This window comes from Carcharodon carcharias, chromosome 12 (genome assembly GCF_017639515.1).
Source record: "Carcharodon carcharias isolate sCarCar2 chromosome 12, sCarCar2.pri, whole genome shotgun sequence".
NCBI classification, from domain to species: Eukaryota; Metazoa; Chordata; class Chondrichthyes; order Lamniformes; family Lamnidae; genus Carcharodon; species Carcharodon carcharias.
This window is the reverse complement of record NC_054478.1, coordinates 122,283,750-122,309,370: the sequence shown is the minus strand read 5'-3', so window position 1 is coordinate 122,309,370 and position 25,621 is coordinate 122,283,750. Positions and strand designations below refer to the sequence as shown.

The window sequence follows — 25,621 nt, the reverse complement described above, 5'->3', positions numbered from 1 at the left end:
AAAGTGTCAGTTTCAGAAGTTAGCCTACTGCATCTATCCCTGGAGAAATAATCCCGAAAATGTGAGTTCAAATGCCACTGTGACAGTTTGAGAACTTGAATTCAGTTTGGAAAAATCTGGAAATAAAAAGATGGTATCAGGACTTTTGACACAGTGGATAGCATCCCTGCCTCTGAACCAGAGGCTCCAGGTTCAAGTCCCACCCCAGGACTTGATGGTCAAGGAACGTGTGTTCATAACACTGCCAAACAAGTTGATTATCAAAGGTAAGGACAGGAGAGATTCCTGGTCAGCCATGTGATGGAAAGAAAGTTAGAGCCTCGATCATCACTATCCATAGCTCCAGTCTACAACACGCATGTAAAAGTGCATGCTGCCAAAGCAACTCGGACTCTGAGTGATCTGTAACAGATCAGTAAAATTGATCACAAAGCTATTGAATTATTGTAAAAACCCAACTAGTTCACTAATGCCCTTTAGGGAAGGAAACCTGCTTCCTTACCTGGTCTGGATGATATATGACTCCAGTCCTACACCAACAAGGTTGCCCCCTGATGACACCCAGCCTCAGTGATGTCAAACCTCTACAATGCAGCAGTTAGATACAGTGGTTAGTACAATGCATTAGAATCTGACTATTAGGGACGTAGCTTTTCCAACAATGCCCACATTCCAAGAACAAGTAATAAAAGTTGATGTACTTTTGTGGGATGAAGGGGTTATATTGCATTGGTGTGAGATCATCTAGCCTTAACCTGTTTAGCCCACAAGCGTGCTATACCCATTATACTAAGAAAGAGGGTGCATCAATTTAAAATTTAAATATTTTACAGAATTCAGATATTGCTTGTTTGAAATAACTCAAACACCAATTATGATGTGCTGTTCATTTAAACTAAGGCATAGCCAAAACAATGTGAGGAAAGCACTAATGGGTACAGACACTAAACAGGCAATGTTACCTTATTGAGGAGGGGATGGCAGGTGTGGGAAAGGAAAAATGTGCCTGCAGTTCATTAAATTCCTTTTTTCTGAGATAAGGCAGAGGAATTGTACTTTGTATTCAATCTATGTAATACCTTGACACTGGGCCCTAGAGTAGAAAGTGGTTCATACAAAAAAATTCTGAAAATGATTCTGACTTTATTGATAAAGAGTCTTCATAGCCCAAAGAACCATTGCCTTTGTTCTGCTGATAGGATTTGTGCTGCACCCATTCATTCCATGGTATATAAAAGTAAATGTCAAAGCAATGTTTCTCAGTGGCTCTCAGCCACACATGCATTCAGAAGTTGTTTTGTGTCAGTGGCTGCAGGCTGGCTCCAGTGAGACTATTAAACAATCTAAGAGTGTTGGACTCTCTCTGGAACATCTGAGGAAGAGACAAAGTTGTAGAGAATCAGAACATAGCACGTTGTCTTGATAACATATACTTGCTCTAGACATGTATTGGATGATATTAAAAAAGATTTCAAAGTTTACTTCTCTGTCAGGTGTCTCATTTGGTTGCACTGTCACCTCTGAGTCAGAAGGTTGTGGGTTCAAGGACTTGAATGCATAAATCAGGCTGCCACTTCAGTGTAGCATCGGAGTGCTGCATTATTGGTGATGTTTTCTTTCAGGTGAAACAATAAACCATAGATGTAGAAGACTCCTAGGCACAATTCTAAAAGAGTCAACAGTGAATCCCCAACCAAAACAGATTAACTGGCTATTCTTCTCATTGCTGTTTTGGAACCTGGCTGTGCACAGTTGGCTGCTACATTTGACAAGAAAACAGCGAATACACTTCAAAGCTAATTCCTTAGATGTGAAGCACTTTGGTACTTCCTGATGACATAAAAGATACTATGTAATTGCAAGATCATTCTTCCTTCTCCTAAAACAGAAGATTAAGCACCATGATGGCTCAAGTACAATGGCTTTTTCCTCTGTTGAATGTTTTTATTCTACATGAAATGAGTTTGGGAATGAGTCTGAGCTAGCTCAGAGAGCACATACCCACAAGTAATTTTACTCAAGCGGGCAACTTGGATGGCTATTGTGCAGCATAACTGCTACTCAGTACAAGTTTTTTTCATCCAAATTCTGCTACATAGATGTGAAATACACTGATCTTTTGATTGTGTTGCCTTGAGGCTTTTCAGGGAGGAAGTAAGGAACTGAATTTTCTGTCATCATGAATGGCCAGTTTCATTTGTAAGTGATTTTCCAGGTTTCTAAACAAATGTGCACAAAGATAATATCTGTGGGGGAAAACACATAGTCATATGACTGATATGCTTGTAGTGGTTTAATGGTGCCAGGACAGCACAATTTTAAAAAAATTTGAGGGAGCTGTTCCTTGTAGATCCAAGCGGCTTACCCTGCCTGTAAACTTCGCAACACAAGGCACCACTTATCTATGGTAAAGTTCCCACCTAGAAAGTGTGACTCAAGTTCTGATCTCAATTGTGTCTGGGTGAAGAGGGGTTGGGGAAACCACAGTGGAAGTTCAATGAGTGCAGGCCATCAGGTAAAAACAGGGTGTCAAAGTCACCAATTCCTCTCTTGCATCTCTGAGTTCAGAGGGTATTAAAGATATGGAGGTGGTTCTTTTGCTCATCTTTCAACACAAAAATGGGAAATAGAAATGAAATATAATTCCCTATTATGAAGTTTTCAGGATTGTTCCCTTGTTTGCTGATCTTGGCTAAAGAAAACTGCGGATAGGGGAGAAGAAAATGTTATGTTTGAAATAGTTTCAAATTTTTACAATATGCAATGGATATGGAGGGGGAAAAGAAAAAGCATCATATTGGGTTACATATCTCAAGCAGGATACGGTGACACCCACCTCCTCCTATTTGGAAGTGTGTATATGCTATAACACCATGTGATTGGTCTTGGTTATCACAGTCTTGCCCCATGATTTAAATGAATATACACAGCACTGGCTATCCCTTGCGGACTGCCATCAGTTGTGAAGCAGTACTCCACATCTAAATAAGAGCCAGGGATGTTTTTCCAGAGTCTTGGTAAATATTTGTTCTTCAACCAATTTCATTAAGCAGGTCACTGGGTCATTTATCTCACTGCTGTTTTTCGAACATTGCTGTATGCAAATTGGCTGCCTCAATTCCTATATTACAATAATGACGTCACTCTTAAGTATTTCATTAGCTCTAAAGTGCTTTGAAACATCCAGTTTGTGAAAGGTGCCACATAATTGAGAGTTCTTTCTTTACATGGGACCATATCCTTCTGAACTTTCCTTCGTTATTCCTTCTAACCTGCAAGCACACCATCCTACAATACTTCCTTCTTCATGCATCTTTATGCACCCTGAATTGAATGCTCATCAAACAATCACTACTCCAGGTCAGGTCGAAGTTCATCTGATGACAGGAGATGAAAACCTGGTGTGGCAAATACAAAGCAATGAAAACTAATGCCCAATGGAGAATATCAGCATCATTGGGATTGAATGGAACATGGTAGCCTCATTCTCACAGTCACAGCAGGTATCCTTGGTGGCGACATTGTGCTTGCCATTTGATCAATACTAGGACAAAGACAATCTCTCTGCTCTCAGTTAAAAACATATATGTGCAATGTCTCTATAAATCCAGTATGAAATAAAAGATTGGCTTCTGGTTTCCTACTTCACCAACTGACTGCTGAGATATCTAACAATCAAGAGCTTTTGACTTTCATTGTGTAATGAACAAAGTATGTAACACACAAAATCAGAGAGAACCCTGTTATATTCCAGTAATACCGGACATAGGAACACAATAGGCCTTTCAGCTCTTTAGAGGCCATTCTACCATTTTGTCAGGTCTGCACCTCAACCCCACTTACCCACCTTTGTTCAATAATATAGTTACTGAACATTTCAATTGACTTAGCACCCCAGTTTTTTCCAGCAGAGTTTGAGATCTTCATTACCCTATGTGTTAAAAAGTACTTCCTGATATCACCCATAAATGGTTTAGCTTTAATTTAAATTTGTGGCTCCTTGTTCTGGAATCTTCAACCCTAAAGCAGAAATGTTGAGATTTGGGTTCACCAATTCAAAACAAACACAGCTGAGGTCGTCGGTATTGAATGTTTCTCACGCTCACAGTAAATGTTTCATTATAATTGATGTAGAATACATCATTGCCATAACGAATGGAATTGATCCACCATGTTTAATAGGTAGATATCCATTTTCCGAATCAGGCAGAAGATATTCTGTGAATCACCATTGGTTTATTGTTCAACTATAGTTCAGTACAAATACCAGTTTCCACTCTTCCATTCTTGGTCCTTTCCCTGTCCAGAAGCACAAACCCCTCTTACTAAGGGAAAACCTAGCTCTTCAGTACAGGTTTCAATGAGCATCACCTGCTCTCAATTCGCTCTGAAGCTTGTCCTAGTTTATTCTTAAAGGGACCTGCATTTTTAATATTGTCACCCCATCCAGTAGTTAATGGGAATTAACAGGGGATTGCTCCTATATTCATGGCACTTTATTACCCCAGGAAAAGGACTGAAGAATACAAATAACTTTTAATTTAAGCTTTTTTTAGATTTAGGCTGGATTGTAGCAGATTGGTGTTAGCCAGTTGTGCAGTGAGGTAATGTCCCTCAAGAGGTTTTTGTTCCATACAAATTCAAGATGATGATCAGAAATGTGATCAATTACAGTACTGGTAATTAGAATCATAAAATGGTAAATCACAGATGGAGGCCATTTGACCCGTCGACTCTATCAGCTCCGTGTGAGAGCAACTCAACTAGTTCCACTCTCCTGCCCTCTCCTTGTTGGCCTGAATTTTTTTTCTTCAAGTGCTTATCCAATTCCCTTTGTAAAAAAATAATTGAATTAACTGAAATTTCACTGCATAAAGAAAAGTGTGACCATACCTGCTTCCATTCAGCTTCTGTGCTATGTCTATAACCCAGTAGATGGCAGATTCCATGTAATGTGGTCACCTGCATGAAAGTAATAGACAGTCAAAGCAGAGTAGTTACTCCATTGAATTAGCCCATCACAGAGGACGGTCAAACAACTAGATTTAAATCTATAACCCAGGAGATTTTCTTCCTAAAATTTCAATAGCGTGAAAGTGTTAAAAAGCTTCCCCACCCACCCAGGCTCAGTTGCTAAAGAGGATTGTTCTGACTGTTTATGTGTTGGAACATTAAAGGCAGCACCTCAGGTGAATAAGACTGTAAGAAAGATATCACAAGAGATGCAGAGTATAAAAGCCAAGGAGGTAATGATGGGCCTTTATAAAATGTTAATAACACCTGTTAAGTACTGTGCATAGTATTGGAATCTACATCATAGCAAGGAGATTAATAGGGTTTCTCACAGATTCTTTGGAATGCCTCGTATGGGGCAACAGACATACATAAAATCATTGGATGGTTACGGCACAGAAAGAGGCCCATAGTGTCTGTGCCAGTTCTCTGCAAGAGCAACTCAGTGAATCACAATCCCGTGCTCCTGTAGACTTGTAAAATTTTTCTCTTCAGATAATTATCCCATTCTCTTTTGAAAGCCATGATTGAATCTGTCTCCATTGTGAAGAAAGACTTGAAAGATTGGGTCCTTTTTACATTAGAATATTGCAGATTATGGGGCAATAAAATAGAGGTGTTCAAAATTTGAAAGGGTGCAACAGAGTAGCTAGATTTAAAATAGAGATTGGGAGAAATTTCTTCACACTGGCTATGGAATTCACTTCCAAGGTTAATTGTTTTGCAGTAACTGTGCCACCATACAAGATTAAATTGGATAGGTGGATCAAGGAAAAATATTAAAGAGCTATAGGAATAGTGTGGGTAAATGTAATTGAAATTGTTTACTTGTGTGAAGTGTAAATGCTATCAACTGGTATGGTCAAACAGTCTGTTTCAGTGCGTAACTTATGGGCCTGAATATTACACTTGGTGGGCATGCTGGATCGACAGGCCTAGAAGCAGATGTAATGTCCACTCCAGCCCAACACCGGCGGCTGACAGCAATCACGCGCTGGCTGGCCAATTAACGGCCGGCCGGTGGGAAAGGCAATCATTGAAAGAACCAGTGCTGTCCAGGGGGTGGACTTTTCGGTTAAGGTTTCTGCGGGTGGGAGGTTTAAAAGGACCACCAGGAGTGTGCAAGGACACTGGGGACACCGAAGCAAAATTGTGGAATCGTGTGAGGTTACAAGACCCTCTTCAGTGACAGCCAATCTTTGCTATCCTGCAGCACTGGCAGAACCAATGTCTTGAGGGATTTGAGGCATGGTGACCAGAGAACAAACCAAGCTACTGGAAATGCAAATATGCGCAGCTCCTCATTTCTCCAAATGACTGCTTGCAGTCCCTCCTGCAGGCAGACAGTGATCTGCGGGAGATACTGCTGCCAGCTGATGACAAGAGGAAGCCTCCACATCTAACCAAGAAAGCCTGGACAAAGGTGGCATCGATAGTGGTTGTGGTGTAGGAATTAGGTGCAGTGTGGAAGAGGGTCAATGATCTTCTGGTCTCTGCAAGGGTAAGGAAGGAAACCACTTTGCATTGGGAATGAATGTATATGGGTGGGCATGGATTTGATGGGACTGGAAGGTGGTACACGAGTGGCTCTGTAGAGGCAAAGGAGACCTGTGCCCAGCAAGGCTGTTTAGGACTAGGGAGGACAGCAGGCACACCTCGAAGGGAAATGTCCTGCAATGCGTTGGGCGCATGGACTGGCAATGTTGGGGAGGAGCATGCACATCTCAGCCATCTAGAATAGGGATTCATGAATGTACTCTTGTTTTCACACGAGAAGAGGAAGCACATTGTGTTGGAATGCAACTGCACAGGTGAGTTCCAAAACTGGCAGTACTGATGCTGATGGAGGAGGACACTTTAGAGTTGGCATGCGAGCAGGGGAGGAGATCTACTGGTCGAGGAGAGGCAGGGGTTTTTGAGGAGGGTGAGAATGAAGGGGCTACACCAGAAGGGGACAGCATCAGATATGAAGGATTCAGTGGCATAGAAGGTAAGGCTATGACATTGTCTCTTGTTACATTTCTTTGTTACCCTGCATTGTTATATTTGTGAATTGTGCAGGATGCTGCAACAGCTACTTGGTCTGCTTCCTTAATGCTGATGTATATTCACTGTTGTTTTTCATCCATTAGGTGCAGCATCGTCCAGACCAATCGAAGATTCAGACAGTCCACCATTAACATTGGAGGAGGGACCCTCAGATGGAGAGGCGGCAGCGTAGCGATATTGTCAGTGGACTAGTAATCCAGAGACCCAGGGTAATGCTCTGGGGACCTGGGTTCGAACCTCATCATGGCAGTGGAATTAAAAGTCTAATGATGACCATGAAACCATTGTCGATTGACAATCAATTGTACATTGACAATGTCATAAAAGGATTTTTTTTCCTTTGGGGAAGGAAATCTGCCATCCCTTGCCTGGTCTGGCTGCAGACCCACAGCAATGTGGTCGACTCTTAAATGCCCTCTGAAATGGTCTAGCAAGCCACTCAGGTCTCAAGGGCAATTAGGGATGGACAATAAATGCTGGCTTAGACAACGACGACCCCATTCCATGAACGAATAATAATAATAATAAAAAAATGCTCCAGTTCCACATCCTCCACTCTGCACCACTTCAAATACTGATATCTCTGTGGGGTTGAGTGCATCCATATAAGTGGTAGCACAGACTGGGTGCAGCACATCACGATCATCTGAGCAATTATTGGAGACTCTTACGACTTTTGGAGGCCAGGAGATCCTGAGCCCAGGCAGATGTTGGGCCTCTGGAGTCATCCATCTAGTGGCAAATGTTAGATGTCCAGCGGGAAGTACGTGGAAATCTGGCAGAGCTTCCAGAGGGTAGACGTGTCCTCATCTGTACAATGGAGGAGTCCATGTGGGGCATAAGCTCTGTGGTCACTCACTCCTCTGAATGCACAGCATGTCATTGAGAGGTTGGCCACTCTCATGGCCTGCCAGCTCCAGCAACTCAATCACTGCCAGCATGAGGGATGGATGAGGCACCTGGTGTTTCTGTTACCTTCTTGTCCATCTATGGTGTGCAGGGAGGTCCAAGCAAACATCATGTTGCCAGATGAATGGCAGTTCTTTGCATCTAGGGGCTCCTCTCAGGGCACTCCAGATGGTGACAGCAGCTCCTCTGCCAGTTACAGTATTGTCTGATAAATTCACGACGACCAAGTGTCCTTCCCCTGGGCCGAACTTTCCCACCCAGTTGGGGCCCTCATAGCCTCTAGCAACCAGAGGACAATTGCCAAAGTCATCCAGGCCAATGGGGCATCCGAGTCAGTAGCCTGCCTCCAATGCAGCTCCAATGACAGGATAGCACTAAGACGAAGCACTTGTAAACGGTTTAAGAAATCACAATGAACACAGAAGAGCAATCATGGGTGAGATATTTAGTTTGTGACTTGTGTTTTGTTGTTCCACATCACCTTATTAAAAAGATATTTCATACAACATGTTATTCTTGTGCTATGAGTGGCATGAAGATTGGAGGCCTGCAACTCAATCCTAAAAGGTAAGAAAATCTAATTGTGTAGGAGGCACAGGACCAGTGGGCATCAGGAGGGTTCATGTGATCTGAGCAATTATGTAACTGCAGCTTTTCAATGATATGGAATGAGGAATTTAGAAGCCTACTGGAAGCCCCTTTGAAAGTGTGCTTCCCTAGTTTCCCTGGCTCCCAAAAGCTGCTGTCCTGTTGGCTCCTCAAAATCACCCAATGGCTGTGCAGGTTCATCCTTGGAGTCTGTGTTCAATTCGTCCTCCTGTGTCTTCGCTATCAGTTCCAGTCTTCTTCCTCCATCAGATCGCCCCAAGAAACAGCCAGATTGTGCAAGGCACAGCATACAACATCGATGAAGGACATGCAATCCAGTCCGTACTAAAGTGATCCCCCAAACTAGTGCAGGCAAGGATATTAATTTTAAACAGTCTGATCGTCCTCTCGATCATGGTCCTCGTGGAGGCATGGCTTTCATTGTACCTGTCTTCAGCAGGGATTTGAGGATGTCTTATAGGTGTCATTAGCCATCTTTCCACAGGGCATTCTTTATCCGCCAACAGCTAGCATCCAATCAGGCAAGGGGGCTGAACAGCCTTGGAACCTGGAAGTGCCGGAAAATGTAAGAGTCATGGCAACTCCCTGGATGCCTTGCACAAACCCGGAGGATGTGTTGTTGATGATCACATACTAGCTGGACGTTGAGTGAATGGTAGCCTTTATGATTCAGAAAGGCTCTCCTGCAGGTCCTTTGATTGTCACATGGTTGCAATCAAGAGCAACCTGAATTTTTGGGAAGCTAGCAATAACAGCAAATCCTCTTGCATTCTCTGCCTGGCTGATTCTCATCTGTTTTGAAATGTATAAAGGGATTCACCCTCCTGAAGAGTGCACCTGTGATGAGCTTTATCCAGTGATGTGCTGTGGACTGTGACACACTGCAGAGATCCCCTACACGGATCCCTACAGGAGCCAGGAATGAATATGAAGCATAAACATTTAGGGCAACAGTCACTTTCGGGCCTATTGGCACAGGGTGCCCCCTCTACATAGTTGGGTGGACCAATCATTTTGCAGATGAAAGTCACTGTCTCCCTTTAGAGCCAGGTCTTTCTTCTGCACTATACCTCCATCATGTCCAGATAGTTGGATCTTACTCTGTATACTCTGCTAGAAGGGAAATGGCACCTCTGCTGGCTCCTTCTCCTTAGCAAGCCTCACTGGCCTTCAACCGCTTCAAGGTGTGCTGCTTGTTCTCGTGAGTGGACACATTAATGCTGTCTCTGGCCAGCTGGCCTTCTCTCCCTTCTTCATTGCCTCTCTTCACCTGAGGAAGAGCTGTCATCTGACATAACAATCCCCATTTTTAAGCAATTAGATTGCTGAGGTGCTGACTGACTGATGTTATGGCCAATCTGTTAGTGGCTCTTTAAGGACAGAAGCTTCCTTACCACAAAAAAAAATTTGAACAAAATGGTTCAGAAAACAACCCAGAAAGTCAAACCTTAAGCAACAGATATTAACTCTTACCTTCACACTCTTTACTGTATATATCCCACCCTGGATTGAGAAAGTGCTCATTGTGAGGTCCCCATCTGCCCTTGCAGCCCGTGTGCTGAACGTAAAACTACACGGGTGAGCTGCTGACAATTGGGCACACCAACCTCCCGAAATACTGTGATGCTGTGTGATGACATCGGGATCCCCTCCTGACATCATCACGATCTATTTTACGGCAAGTCAGGAGTATCGTGTGCCTAACCCAGCACTGTAAAATTCAGCCCACAAGTTTCTAAACAAATACATGAGGCAATTCATCCAGAATTGCAGAAATAGGTTTCGTCCTCTCTAGTTGCAAACTCTCGATTACAGTGCAGGTAACTCATTCAAAGTGGATATTCTTCATGTGCATGTGCTACCTAGACACTGTATCAGCAAGCTGTTCAACCTGAAGAGGGAGCATGTTGACTTCCATTACATCATGACATGACATGCATGACATCAGCATAACTACTTTTTAATTGGGCTTGCTGGATAGTGACGTGGAACAAGAACCCTGGCATATTTTACCCCTTCTTAATCAATCTGTGCTGAGACCAAATGCTGCCCTGGCTGAGGTCAGCTAAGCTGGGAACTGAACCTATTATATTGGGGTCTCTATATGATTCTCTCCATTGTGAATGCCTCTCACTCTACTTTTCAACATGGCTGCAGGTTAGGCACGACTGCAGCATATAGGAATGGAATAGTGTTATTTGGGGAAAGGAGACACTCTCTTGACTTCGATCATGAGTCTTATGATAGGGATAGAGAGAGCTTTACATTTGTCTTTGCTGAGCCCTTAATGCTGTGACCTGGCCACTGAAATTAAAAACATCAAATTTACACATAAAATCCACAGTCAAACACAATATTTAAACCTTGTTAATGGTGATGTACCTCGTTAATCCATCATGGCTACTTCTGCAGCAGGCCTCAAACTTAAAAGTTGCAGATTGCTGAGGTCTGGTCACACTCCAATGGAGCATGAACATATTTGGGGGTGAAATTAGTCTTCAGTGAGAGTGCATAATGAGTGATAGTGAATCAGGTGCCCTTTTTACACCTCAACTATTTCTTTCCCCATTGGTGCATATAAAATGGGCTCCCAAATTGTTATTGCTCATTTTATGCTTTTGCGATAAACCAATTTCACTTGCATCCTGTTTCACAGAACCACTAATGTTTTTAAAATCACTGACAACTGCAAGGCAGTGCAGTCTCTCTCCCCTAAGCTGTTAAACGTAATCATTTTTTGGTCCCTTTCTGAAGAAAGTAAATTTCCGTGTGGAGTTCCTATAGTTGAGGACAGCTGGAAATCCCTCAGTAATACGTACTGTTAATACACTGTAAAAGTCTTGCCCGTGTGCTTGGCTTTGTCTGTAGATATATTCCATTCCTAGGAAGATGTCTCCAAGATTATACTCATCCTGGTGTAGAGGTTTGGGAATATCCCCTGCTCTCAGATCCTGAAAGAAAGATAGAATCGCTTATCCAACTGTTTGTGTAATTAATTACCCTCAGGTGCTTCATCAATGACTTTTCTTTCATCATAAGGTCAGAAGTGGGGCTGTTTTTGATGATTACAGTGTTCAATTCTATTCATAATTCCTCAGATAATAAAGCAATCCATGCCCACATGTAGAAAAACCAAGACAAAAGCATCAGTTTATAAGTGGCAAGTAATCAGGCAATGACAATATCTAACAAGAAAGAGCTTAACTATCTCCCCTTGACATTCAACAGCATTACTATCACAAACATTCACTCCCTCCACCACCGAGACACAGTAGCAGCAACAAGATGCACTGCAGAAATTCACCAAGGCTCCTGAGACAGGATCTTCCAAACCTACGACCGCTACCATCTGGAAGGACAAGGACAGCAGATAGATGGGAACACCACCACCTGGAAATTGCCCTCCAAGTCACTCACCATCCTGACTTGGAAATGTATTGCTGGTCCTTCGTTGTCACTGGGTCAAAATCCTGGAACCCATTCCTAACAGCACTGTGGGTGTACCCATACCACATAAACTGCAGCAGTTCAAGAAGGCAGCTCTCCACCACCTTCTCAAGGGCAACTAGGGATGGGCAATAAATGTTGGCCCAGCCAGCAAAGCCCGCATCCTGTGAATGAATAAAAAAGAGAAACCCTCATCATCACTAACCTGAAGGCGGGGGGAGGGGGGTGGTAACCACTGACCAGAAACTTAACTGAACCATCCATATAAATACTGTGGCTACAGAACAAGGCAGACGGCAGGTATTCTGCAGCAAGTTACTTACCTCCTGACTACCCAAAGCCTGTCTACCATTCACAAGGTGCAAGTCAGGAATATAATCCACTTGCCTGGATGGATGAAGCTCAAAAAGCACTCAAAAGCTTGGCACCTTCCAGAACAAGGCAAGCTACTTGACTGGCATTCCATTTACTGGCTTAAACATCCACTCCCTCTGCCATCTGCGTACCATGGCTGCAAAATATACCATTTTCAGAATACATGGAGTAACTCGCCAAAGCTTCTTCAGTATTACCTCCCAAACCCACACACTAGAAGGAATAGAGCAGCAGGTACACGGGAACGCTAATTGGAGATGGACAATAATTGCTGGTCTTGCCAGCAATACCCACATCCGGTGAATGAATATTTAGAAAAATGGGAAAATTTAATCTATAACTTGCTAACAATATGGCTGTGATTAGCTTGCCACTGCAGGTTCTTGGGGCAATAAATCTGTTTGTCAATTCAAATTATATTAAATCAGCTTGAAATTGTGCAAAAAAACTTCTTGTGCTACTTTATTGAAATTGCCGAATCTGAAGTACTGGATAATTCCCTTTTTTCAGCAATAATGAATCTAAATTAATAGTAGACTGTACACTGGCCAAAAACTACCAAAACTAGTGAATTATCCACAGCCTTGATCAGCCAGTAAGCAGAAATGGTATGGGGGATTTAATTAGCAGGGGATCCAGATTACAAAAGCAAGAAAGTTATGATAAAACTGTAAAACACTGGTTCAGCCTCAGCTGCAGTATTGCATCCAGTTCCGGGCTCCATACTTCAAGAAGGATGAGAAGACATTAGACAGGATGCAGAAAAGATTTATGAGAATGATTCTAGGAATGAGGAATTTCAGTTATTTGGATAGACTGAAGAAGCCAGGGATGTTATCCTTGGAGAAGGGATGGTTGAGAGGAGATTTGATAGAGGTGTTCAAATTCATGGGGGGGATCTGGACAGATCAGATAGGGAGAATCTGTTCACATTGGTGAAAGGATTGAGAACCAGAGGACACAGATTTAAATTGACTAGCAAAAGAAGCAACGGCGACATGACTTCTTTATGCAGCGAGTGGTTAGGAGCTGGAATGCACTGCCTCAAAGTGTCGTGGTGGCAGGTTCAATTGTGGTTATCTGAAGAGAAAAAATTTTCAGGGCTGCAGGAAAAAGGCTGGGGAGTGGGACTAGATTAACTGCTTTTGCAGAGTTGGCACAGCCACAATGGGCTGAATGGCCTCCTTCTGTGCTGTAACCATTCTGTGATTCTATGAAAGTACGTCCAGCACGCCCCAAATGGGTGTTCCAGTGCAGCTCATCAGTTCTGAACAGGACACAATATTGATCAACCTGCAGGTCAACCCTGCATGTAGGCAGTAGATCGGAGGGCGTTGCTCAGGGTGGCAGTAGTCCTCAATATGCTTGTATGTCATGGCAGAACCACTCCTGCTTCTCTCAGTCCAGTAAAAATAATGTATTCTTCTCACCTATCAGATGTTCCTGAGGAATGCATGGCCTTCAAGTAGAATGTAATAATGCATTGGGTATTTGGATGGAATTGTCAGGTTCCAGCCCAAATCTAGAAGGCAAGTAATTAAAAAAAGGCAATTGTAAAGAGGCGGTAGACTGTCAAGTCTGTTGCAAGTTAACAATAATGTATCGTTTCTGAAGTATTATGCCAATAGTTACTGTTACTTCGGCCCAGATCCTCTGAGGAGCGTCAATCATTGTCAGGTCGCTGCTCCGTTCAAACTTTTCTTTGCCTAGATAATGCTCTGCATTTTCAGCTGGGTCTTTCAAGCCAGACTTCTACAGAAATGCAGAGCATACAGTCCCTCGAAAAGCTTCATTGTAGTGCTGGGGTGTCGGGCAAGCCACGCCCCTTTTTATGGCACCAACTGCCACAAGGCAAGTTTAAATATCCAGTGTGAATGTTAGTGAATGGATAAATGTTAGTACATGGGAGAATGCATTAATGTTACGGGATGGGTGAGTGGATGAATGAGTCAATCAGCAAATGGTAGGTGGGTAGGTGTGTATAATAAGTAGGTAGGGTGGCAAGTGGGTAGGGTGGTCAGGTCAGAAAAGTTAACCAAATCATGGGTTCGTCAAGTCAGATCAGGAGGTAGTCAGGAGGTCGGAGGTTAGTGTGGTTAGGAGGGTTGATTATGTCGGGCTGGGGGTTGTCAGGAGTTGGGAGCAGTAGTTGGGTGGTGAGGTGGGTTGTCATGGGGTAGCTGGAGGGTCAGTATGAGTGATGGGGGGGGGGTGGGGGGGGGTGCGGTGTGGGGATTGGTCAGTTCTGTAGTTACCCAGGAGGTAGATTAGGATTTTTCCTGTCTAACATTTCCTAGCTAACTATTCAGGTTAAGCACCTTGGAACTGTAAGTCTCCGACCCTAACTCAAAGACGGAGACTTTTGTGGAAGTCCCGGGAGCAGGGGAATTGCAATTCGGAAGTTCAAATTTCCCGGATAATTCGCATGGAGGTCAGGGCATCAGGGCTTCTGCGAGGTCCCAGCGTGCATCTGGTCTCCGACGATCTGGAGACTAGACCATCTGTAGTTTTGTGAGCAAATAGTGATTTTAGGCAGACTAAAAGGATGGAGAGAACCTGAGAGGCTGGAAGGATCTTTGTGGATTATATTAATATTGATCAATAACATTTGAAGTTTTAAAATATGAAGGCTTCCATAAATTTCTATTAAAATAAGTTCAAAATAGTCCTCTATATTACATACGATACAAAAGAGATCATGGTGAAGGGTCTGTCGAAGGGTCATGAGGACTCGAAACGTCAACTCTTTTCTTCTCCGCCGATGCTGCCAGACCTGCTGAGTTTTTCCAGGTAATTCTGTTTTTGTTTTGGATTTCCAGCATCCGCAGGTTTTTGTTTTTATCATGCTGAAGGGAGGGTTGGTCCTGGGAATAAAGGCACAGCTTTCCATTCATTGGAAATAAAAACAGAAAATGCTGGTAATACTTAGCAGGACTGACAGCATCTGTGCAGAAAGAAACAGAGTTAACGTTTTGAATCTGTATGACTCGAAGAAGGGTCATACGGACTCGAAACGTTAACTCTGTTACCTTTGGTCCGAACCGGATAGACCCTCATAGGTAAAAGCAAAATACTCGGAGGCTGGGAATCTTAAACAAAAACAAAGATTGCTGGAAAAACGCAGCAGGTCTGACAGCATCTGTGGAGAGGAAGACACAGCTAACGTTTCGAGTCCCAATTACTCTTCTTCAAAACTCATAAGAGGGTTTGTTTCTGGAAACCGCTGGAGCTCGGAGTTCCTGCTGTCGGGGAGAGGAGAGGAGCCCCACTCCTGGTCCCATTACCTGATGGAAAGGGAAAGACAGCACATCAGTGGCCGCTTCCTGTCCCCTGTAGCGTCCGTTCAAGAACTGCATCCGTTGGTCGTCCACGCAAATCAGGGCCAGGTCGAACCGTGCGAGGCCCAGGATCTGGCGCAGAGTCTGACAGTCCCGCCGGAGCCGGGCCCTGCGGAGCGGCACCGCTCTCTGCATATTCCTGATCAGCAGCGTCATCCCGGCTCGGAATCTTTCCGGGCTCCGCCCCGTGTTGTCAATGACAACCCACAGGAAAGGAAGTGAGAATGGGTGCACTGGTCTTTTAGTTCCAGGTTGACCGGAACGGAAGGTTAACGGGGCCGGACCCTGGAGGTGTTTATGTTTGGCAGTAATAGCGGCACTTGACTGAGGCCTGTTGTTGGATTGCAGGATTGTTATCTGAATGTGAAATTATGTTGTCTTTAGGCATAAATGTATCAGGGTAAATGTAAAGAAATACTAGAAGCACAAAGCAGGTGGGGTTAAGCGGAACTGCTCATTGGTTTTGGTGCCAAGTCACAGAGTTTTTAGGAGGCCCGACCCCGGAGGTTGACGGCTCCGGGCGGCCCTTGTTCATCCAGATTCATGGATCCAGCGGGCAAGCTGCCCCATGCGCTCTTTCAGAAAGGTGACCACAGCTTCCCAGTTTTTCATGCCCAGCAGGATCCTCCTTTCGGGCAAGCGGATGAAGTCGGAGAGTCTCCTGTTGTGTTTGGACACCAGGCGGCTTCAGCAGCCCATGGTTCTGGCCCTCCTCCTGCACCGAGTCAGCCCTTCAGTTTTAAGCCTTTTGGCACGTTCTCAAGTTCTGTTAACTTTGGTGCCACAACGGCTGGAGGTTTTAGACACCCTGAGCCAAACTTCAAAGGGTTCGGGAATCCGGATGTCCAGAGATCGTATGTTGGCAGTCTGGACACGAACACATCATCAAATAAACTTGCCTCATTTAACTTCTCCCAGCCTTTGAGCAGTGGCGAAGCGGGCATTTTCACGGCTTCACAGAGTAAGGGTGCCACTATTAGTGGCCCATCCTTCAGTTTCTCCCAACCAACAAACAGCGGGACTTCCTCCAGCCTCTTCAGGTTATCTCGGCCAACTGCAACAGTTAGTTTGCCAGATACTTTTAGCTTCTCGCAGCCGGCGGCTATGAGCGGTCCTCCCGGAGGCTTCCGTTTCGTGCAGCCGACCCCCAGCAGCACCTCAGCCTCATATACCTTTTCTCAACCAAGTTTAGCTGTCGCAGTAGATTACTCTGCATCAAACAAAAAAGTAGCTGGCGAAGAAAAATCGACTCAGAAGCCAGTCTTTGGAGTGTCTGATGCTAGCCCTGCGTTGACATATGATGTGAGACGCAGTGGAGTGGGAACCACTGGAACAACGGCAAAGACCGGACACACTTTGAAGCGTGAAGAGGAGGAGGAACAGTTGATTCCCAAAAAGGGCGTGAAAAGAAAAGACAAGCGAGAAAGGTCACCATACCAATTTGAATACAGTGCTGTTAAAGGACAAGCAACAGGATCCAAGAACAGCCAGTCTCTAGGGAAAAGGCCAGCGAAAGTTGCTCCATCTATGGGGGTCTTTAATCTCGCCCTTCAAGATGTGTTAAAGGGCAGTAGAAGGGAATCTAAAAGAGTCAGCACGCCTTCAGAAAGCGAAACAATTGAAAAATTGAAGCTGTTAGCCGAGTCAAGCATTCCATTGCAATGGCCTGCTCGACTGAGGAAAGAAGAAACAAAGAAGAGAGTGAGAGATGGTGAGTAGAATTATGTATCTCATACGAATTAGGAGCAGTAGGCCACTCGGCCCCTCGACCCTGCTCTGCCATTCAATAAGATCATGGCTGATCTGAATGTAACCTCAACCCCACATTCCTGCCGACCCAGATAACCTTTCATCCCCTTGTTTATCAAGAATCTATCTACATCTGCCTTAAAAATATTCAAAGACTCTGCTTCCACTGTCTTTTGAGGAACAACCCTCTGCGAGTAAAAATTCCTCCTCATCTCTGCCTTAAATGAGCGACCCCTTATTTTTAAACAGTGTCTCCCACAAGAGGAAACATCCTCTCCACAGCCACCCTGTCAATAATCCTCAGGATCTTAAAGGTTTCGATCAAGTCGCCTCTTACTGTTCTAAATTCCAGTGGATACAAGCCTTTCCTCATAAGACAACCAGCCCATTCCTGTTATTAGTCTAGTAAACCTTCTCTGAACTTCTAATGCATGTACATCTTTTCTTAAATAAGGAGATGAATACACAGTATTCCAGATGTGGTCTTACAACTGAAGCATAACTTTTGTATTGCTGAAAAAAGAGACACATCTAAGCTTTTCATCTTGCACTCACAGGACGCTTGCAAGAAAACTAATATAAGGGGAAAACAAAATTTATACTGAGTGAAAAGTGCTGATTGGTTGGCAAAGTGGCGTTGCCATGGAGAATGCACCACTGATGGTGACTGACATTTAACTGCTAAGCATTGTTTGAAATTTAAACCAGGCAATGCCTTGACCCTGATTGGTCAAGGCCATGTCCTGAGGAATGAGTCAGCGAATGACTCACTTATTTTGTTTAGCTCATACAGGTGCGTTGTAGGTACATGTTCTTTCTGTCCGCAAAGAGCAGGGCCCTATCTATTAATATATGTAGCTTCCAGTACACACAAATGCGCCACACTGCAGGCCCGACTGATGATCTTAAATTGGTTGTCAGTGGAATTCTTAGGATACTGAAGGTTATTTAGCAAATGTTATCCAATCGTGGAATCACATCTAATATTGGACACTGTGTTCTGAGCTTTGCAAGTGCGAGCTGGTTGGGTATGGTCTGTACCTTGCCCATTACAAACAGTGGCTGGGACATGTATTTGATACAATTTGCCAATCTTTGGGACGTACAGCCTACCATCACACTGGCACTGAAATTCATATACCACGTTACTCATTTGTGTGACAGGCACAACGTCTTCTTGGCTTGACGGTAGCATCTTATTAGTGGCGAATACCACTCTTCTGATGAAGAGTCACATGGACTCAACGTTAACTGTATTCCTCTCCACAGATGCTGTCAGACCTGCTGAGTTTTTCCAGCTATTTTTTGTTTTTGTTTCAGATTTCCAGCATCTGCAGTATTTTGCTTTCATCTGCATTGAGGGCTGTTCCTTTAAGAAGTCAAATTTCTGCCCACTGAGCTGTTCACTTGTTACAGCACTAGTCAGTCGGGGCATTCCCATTCCATTCTCTCGAAGGGACTGAAATTACTAGGAATCAAAGTTGCTACCATGGGATGAGACTGTAATCTTTGGCTGGAAAGCACTCAAGAACCTGCCTGCTATGCAGTGCCCGCCCCACCTCCAATCCTGAAACTGTGGGAATAGAATGGAATAACACAGTAGTCAGTCTAATCAGATGGTGCAAGGCACATTCTCTAGAGGTGTCATCAGATGTTTGATTGTTAGCAATCATGCTCTTCTGAGTGAGTAATACAAGTTGATATTGTGAGCCTAAATGAATCTTGAGGAAAATCTAATGGAAAAACAGACCAGTTTTAGACTAAGGGCTTACTGTCCATTCATGGCAGTTAAAACTTGCTCTATCTGCGATCTAGTACAGAAATATTATAGGTTTAAAATATCCAGTATTCCGGGCAGGTGAAAATACATTGTCACAGTAAACCAAACCAAATTAAAGCAGCATGCGAGGAAATAATTTTCTATGTTTAAAATTTTAAAAATGTTGGCTTCTCTCAATTTATAATACTCAGTAGCAAAAAAAACCTGTCTTTTTGTATTTCTATTTTATGTGAAGGCGTCAACTCATTCTAGCGCTGGTGGCTGTCTACCCCCAACCATGTCACTATTCTTAAAGCTTAGACAGAGTGTGTCAACATGAATGGGTTATTACATTTGAAACTGTCTTCACTTAGTGCTCCTTCCTATGTCTGATTGCTGAGGAGCAGAGACCTTGACTTTTGCTTCCTCTTCCAAACTGAAAAGGTTCTGAGGCTAGTTTTCAATAACCTAACTGAGATCAGCTGGGGCCTTTCTTGGACTGTGGGGTTCAATGGCATGCTTTATGAAATGTTAGTCAGTGTTATGAACAGCAAATTGCCTTTTTTAATTGAAAGATCTGCAGGAATGATTTCCTGTAGTATTTCAAACATCAGGATATTGTAGCACTTTTTTTAAATATCGCTGCTTTCTGCTGCTCAATGTGATATAGTCAATATGTGTGGTAATCAGCAGTTCAAGAAGGCAGCCCACCACCACCACCTCAAGGACAATTAGAGATAGCAGTAAATGCTGGCCTAGTCAGCAATGCCCGCATCCTGTAAATGAATTGGGGAAAAAAAATCCTGGCTGTGCTGGGGAATGTAAGATTTATTTGTGCAAGGGATTCAGACCTGACAATTGGTTTAGTAAATCTCTCATTGTCACACAGCAGAGATTAACACATTACTGTGTTTAGACAGTAATTTACAGTTCTGAACAGATATTTAAGCATAAGGATACTGGGTGGAGCAGTGCACGTTGCCCCCTCTCATTCATTTTTCTTCTACCCTCTATCCTCGTATTAAGGCAAGCGTTAGGCTCCAGTCAGAATTTGTTCAATTGTTCAGGCTAAGGTACTTGTTCTATCGCTGCACTTTGTTCAGAATCCCATCTCCCTTATGCCCCTGTCTCTTGACCATTCGACCTGATAAATCCAATCTTTTTTTTTCCATAGAAGGTCTCTTACATGCAAAGGGCCACAGCAGAGTAAAAAAATAAATTCATGATAATTCCACAGGAGATATGAATGGAAAATGCAGCACATGTATAGGAGCTGCTTTAAGGTGCATTTTCAGTTCTGCTGGGTTGTTTTTTTTTTCGGTGTTCTGGATTAGTTTCTGATTCTGTTGTTTTCCTTTGTTCTCCCAGATTTTGTTGGCAGGTCTTCCTCCCGGAGGCTACGTCGGGGTGACAGCACAGATAGTCTGTCCAGTGTTCCCTTGTCAGAACTCACTGCCATTCAATGCAAAAACATCCCAGTGGACCTTAACATGAAGGAGATCATCAAGAAGCACTTCTCGCAGTTTGGCAAGGTGCAGCGGGTATATTGTCAAACCAATAAGAGGCTGGCGGTGGTTCACTTCTATGATCACGTGAGTACCTGAGGATGGTTGCTGCATTCATGAACAGTGCACCTTCTAATTTTTTTTGTAGTTCATGGGCACTTTAAAAGGTGGGACCTTGCAAAAAAATTTAGAGGCAACTTTGTTCCCAAATTTCCATCACCGGACATTAATCAGAATTAAAGTTTTATTAACTGACAGGAGAGTTAATGAGAGAGGAGCAGCAATCTCACACATGTTTTTGAGAGCATCGTCCATGGCTAAATAAGGAAGTCAAGGGTAGCATTAAATTGAAAGAAACACTGTACAAATCTTCAAAGCTTCATGGTAGGTCAGAGGATTAGACAGATTTTAAGAACCAGCAAAGAATGATTTAAAAGATAATAAAGAGGCAGAAAGCAGAGTATGAGAGAAAGCTATCCAGTAATATAAAAACAGAAGTAAGAGCTTCTTTAAGCATAGGAGTAGGAAAAGTGTAACTAAAGCTCCTGTTGGTCCTCTAGACAGTGAGTCTGGGGAATTGATAATGGAAAACAAAGAAATGGTGGAGGCGTTGAACAGGTCTTTTTTAAATTCATTTACAAGACCTGGATGTCACTGACTAGCCCAGCATTAATGCCCATTCCTTCTTGCTCTTTAGAAAGTGGTGATGAGCTGCTTTCTTGTACCACTACAGTCCATGTGGTGTAGTTAAACCCACAGTGCTGTTAGGGAGGGAGTTCCAGGATTTTGATCCAGTGACAGTGAAGGAATGATGATTATAGTTCCATATCAGGATGGTGTGTGGCTTGGAGTGGTGATGTTCACATGCATCTGCAGCCCAAGGTGGTAGAGGTTGTGGGTTTGGAAGATGCTGTCAAAGGAGCCTTGGTGAGTTGCTGCAGTGCATCTTGTAGATAGTACACACTGCTACCACTGTGCGCAGTGTTAGAGGGGGTGGATGGTGTGCCAATTAAGCAGGTTGCTTTGTCCTGGATGATGTTGGGCTTCTTGAGTGCTGTTGGAGCTGCACTCACCCAGGAGGGTATTCCATCACACTCCTCGCTTATGCCTTGTAGATGGTGGACAGGCTTTGGGAGGCAGGAGGTGAATTACTCTCTGCAGAATTCCCTCTAACCTGCTGTTGTAGCCACAGTATTTATATGGCTGGTCCAGTTGAGTTTCTGGTCAATGGTAGCCCCCAGGGTGTTGATAGTGTGGGATTCAGCAATGGTAATGCTATTGAATGTCAAGGGGATATGGTTGGAATCTCTCTTATTGGAGTTGGTCATTGCCTGGCACTTGTGTGGTGCCAGTGTTACTTGCCACTTAGATAAAAGCAAAATACTGCGGATGCTGGAAATCTGAAACAAAAATAGAAAATGCTGGGAAAACTCAGCTGGTCTGACGGCATCTGTGGAGAGAGGAAAAAAAACAAAGTTAACATTTTGATTCCTTATGACCCTTCAGAGCTGAAGAGAAGTGGAAATGTGATGAAATATATACTGTTTAAGGGGGTGGGGCAGATAGAGCTAGATCGAAGACCTGTGATAGGTGGGGATAAAGGAGGGATTGACGAAGATGTTATGAACGAGGACAAAGGGATTGTTAGTGGTAGTGGTTAGTGCTTAAAAAAAAAGGTACTAATAGTGGTGTAAAGGTAAGGAAGCAAAATGTGAGGAAAATCTCGGTTAAGGAAGAAGGAAGACGTTTATTTACTCCCCTGCCCCCCCAAACTGTGGTTGACAGGGCCTTCAGCTGTGTCCAAACCATCTCCCGCGCCTCTGCCCTCACCACACCTTGCCCTCACACCTTCCCCTCCCTCCATGATAGGGTCCCCCTTGTCCTCACTTTTCACCCCACCAGCCACTGCATTCAAAGTTTCATCCTCTGCCATTTCTGCCAACTCCAGCATGATGCCCTACCAAACACATTTTCCCCTTACGCCCCATGTCAGCATTCTGTAGGGACTGTTCCCTCCTTGTCACCCTGATCCACTCCTCCATCACACCCAACACCTAATCCTCTTCCCATGGCACCTTCCCATGTAATTGCAGAAGGTGCAACACCTGCCCCTTTACCTTCTCCCTCCTCACCGTACAAAGGCCCAAACACTCCTTTCAGGTACAGCAGTGCTTCACTTGCACCTCCTTCAATTTGGTCTACTGCATCCCCTGCTCCCAATGTGGTCTCCTCTACATCGGGGAGATAAAAATCAGACTGGGTGACGGTTTTGCAGAACACCTCCAGTCTGTCCGCAAGCAATTTGGGGATGAAGGGCTTATTTATGAAGAAAGGTTGAACAGTTTAGGTCCATACCCATTGGAGTTAAGAATAAGAGTTGATATTATTGAAACATCTTGACGGGATTGGATAGGGTGGATACTGGGAGGATGTTTTCTCTTGTGGGGGAAACTAGAACTTGGACATAGTTTAAGAATAAGACTTCTCTCTTTTAAGACAAATGAGAAATTTTCTCTCTGAGGTTCTCTGCCCCAGATGCTATGTCTTTAAATTTATTCAAGACTGAGTTAGCTAGATTTTTGTTGGATAAGGGAGCCAAGGGTTGTGGAGTGCAGACACAGACAGGAAAACGGAGCTGAGACCACAACCAGATCAGCCATTATTTTATTGAATGGTGGAGCAGGCTCAACTGGCCAGATGGCCTACTCCTGCTCTCAGGTCCTTCGTTCCTATGACAGGCAGATATGTTGTTCAGTTTTCTGGATTTATCTTTTCTTTAGTTGCTGTCATAAGAACATAAGAAATAGAAGCAGGAGTTGACCATAGGGCACCTTGAATCTGCTCCACCTTTCAGTACAATCATGGTTGATTTTCTGCCGCAACTCTAGTTTCCCACACAGTCCTTGTAGCCTTTTATTTCTTGAGAGACAACATCTGTCTCGCTCAGCCTTATATAAACTCTATGATAAAGCATCCACAACCCTCTGGGTGGACAATCCCAAAGATTTTCAACCCTCCTCACCTCAATACAAAATGATCAACCTCTTATCCTGAAGCTGAGCACCCATATTCTAGATTCCCCAGGCAGGGAAAATAACTTCAGTGACTACCCTGTCAGATAATTGAGGATCATGTGTATATTTCAATTAGATCACCTCTCATTTTTCAGTTCAGAAGAAGTCACATAGACTCAATGTTAACTCTGTTTCTATCTCCACAGATGCTGCCAGACCTGCTGGGTTTTTCCAGCATTTTTTGTTTTTATTACAGATTTCCAGCATCCGCAGTATTTTGCTTTTATCTAATTTTTCTAAACTCGAGAATATAGGTCCAATTTGTGTAACTTCTCGTTATAGGACAATCTAATGAACCTTTGATATGAAGACCAAAACTGCATATTGTAACCCAAGTATGGTTTTACCAAAGCCCTATAAAATTAGCAAGACTTCCTTATTCTTGTACTGCAATCCCTTTGCAGTAGGGGCCAATATGCTATTTGCCTTCATAATTGCTTGTTCTACCTGCTAATTTGGTGTTCCTTGAACGAGTATATCCAAGTACCTCTGAGCTTCAACATTTACAAGTTTCAATCTTTTAAAATATATTCTGCTCTTTTATGTTCTTACTACCAGAGTGAATTACCTAACATTTCCCTATGTAGTGCTCCATCTACTCACTCACTTAACCTGTCTATATCTATTTGCAACCTCTGTTTCCTCCTCACAGCTCCTGTTCCCACCTAGCTTTGTATTGTCAGCAAACTTGAATGCATTATTCCCGGACTCCTTGTCTAAGTCACTAATGTAGATTATGAATGGCTGAGGCTCCATTGTTAAACCTTGCAGCACTACACGAGTTACAGCTAATTTGAAAAAGTCCCTTTTATCCCAACTCTCTGCTTCCTGTTCATTAATCAATACCCTATCCATGCTAATATATTATCCCCAACTCCATGAATCCCTAACTTCCATATTAACCTTTTTGTGTGGCATCTTATTGCATCCCTTTTGGAAATTCAAGTACAAGTAAAGATATGTCCTCAAAAAATTCTAATACATTTGTCAAGCACAATTTCTCTTTCATAAAACCACATTGACTCTGACTGATCATTCTGATTTTCCAAGTGTATTGTTAGATTTCCTAAATAGACTCAGCATTTTCAAGATGACTGATGTCAAGTTAACTGGCCTGTAGTTCCCTGTTTTCTCTGTCCCTATTTTCTTGAATAGGATTTTACATTTGCTAAATTCTGATCTGCTGGAACTCATTTAGAATGTAGTGTTTAGAATGTAGTATTTCTAATACACCAATCCTTAGGTCCCCAACATTTTTAACCTTTTTAAATCCAGAACTATCCTTAAATTCCCAAGTGTTTTTGGTAGTTTTGTGAATCGTTTTGAATATTTCCCACTGTTTATTCCCTGTCACATCTTTTAAATCTATTTACCAATTAACCTTAGCCAACTCTCCCCTCATACATGTGTACTTGGTTTTGTTTAAGTGTTAGGTTCTTGTTTTAGACTTAGGTATGTCACTTTCAAAGTTAATATGGATTTCAATTGTATTGTGATTACTATGTCCCAGTGGATCTTGTTACGATCCCCGTAGATACCGATTAATGTTGAAAAAGGAATTCAATCTTCCAGTTAATTGATCAAAAGGATGACATGACAAGATTTCACGTTTTCGGATTTCTGCTGTAACAAACGACTAAAAGCACTATTTTTGTTGGCCACTTATAATTTAAACTACAGAAAGGAATGCTCTTCTATACATCGCACAACATACATCGCACTCTCTACAGAATTACACTCCTTATAGCAAAGAGTCTATAGTCACTTCCAGTGGGTTCACGTTTCCCTGTTCCA

General features: G+C 43.2%; 2 protein-coding genes across 4 annotated transcripts in view; one reads left to right on the top strand and one right to left on the bottom strand.

The window, feature by feature from the left end:
- Window positions 1-1,123: 1,123 nt before the first annotated feature.
- On the bottom strand, window positions 1,124-15,958 carry LOC121284768 (endoribonuclease YbeY-like). 3 transcript variants are annotated; one of them, XM_041200351.1, is made up of 4 exons: window positions 15,687-15,954; window positions 11,400-11,531; window positions 4,894-4,962; window positions 1,124-1,372 (listed from the first exon to the last, which is right to left on the bottom strand). In XM_041200351.1, the coding sequence occupies exons 1-4, from the start codon at window positions 15,894-15,896 to the stop codon at window positions 1,286-1,288; spliced, it is 498 nt and encodes a 165-aa protein (XP_041056285.1). In that variant the 5' UTR covers window positions 15,897-15,954; the 3' UTR covers window positions 1,124-1,285. The 3 variants fall into 3 exon arrangements, with proteins under 3 accessions (XP_041056285.1, XP_041056284.1, XP_041056286.1); XM_041200350.1 differs by lacking the exon at window positions 1,124-1,372 and adding an exon at window positions 1,405-1,615 and having other exon boundaries at window positions 15,687-15,958; XM_041200352.1 differs by lacking the exon at window positions 1,124-1,372 and adding an exon at window positions 1,595-1,666 and having other exon boundaries at window positions 15,687-15,957.
- Window positions 15,959-16,013: 55 nt separating this feature from the next.
- LOC121284766 (minichromosome maintenance complex component 3 associated protein) overlaps window positions 16,014-25,621 on the top strand; it is an 87,123-nt gene continuing 77,515 nt past the window's right edge. The window contains exons 1-2 of the mRNA XM_041200349.1: window positions 16,014-17,451; window positions 20,617-20,840. Coding sequence (XP_041056283.1) covers window positions 16,284-17,451; window positions 20,617-20,840 — 1,392 coding nt within the window. The 5' untranslated portion in view covers window positions 16,014-16,283. The remainder of the gene's footprint in view (window positions 17,452-20,616; window positions 20,841-25,621) is intronic.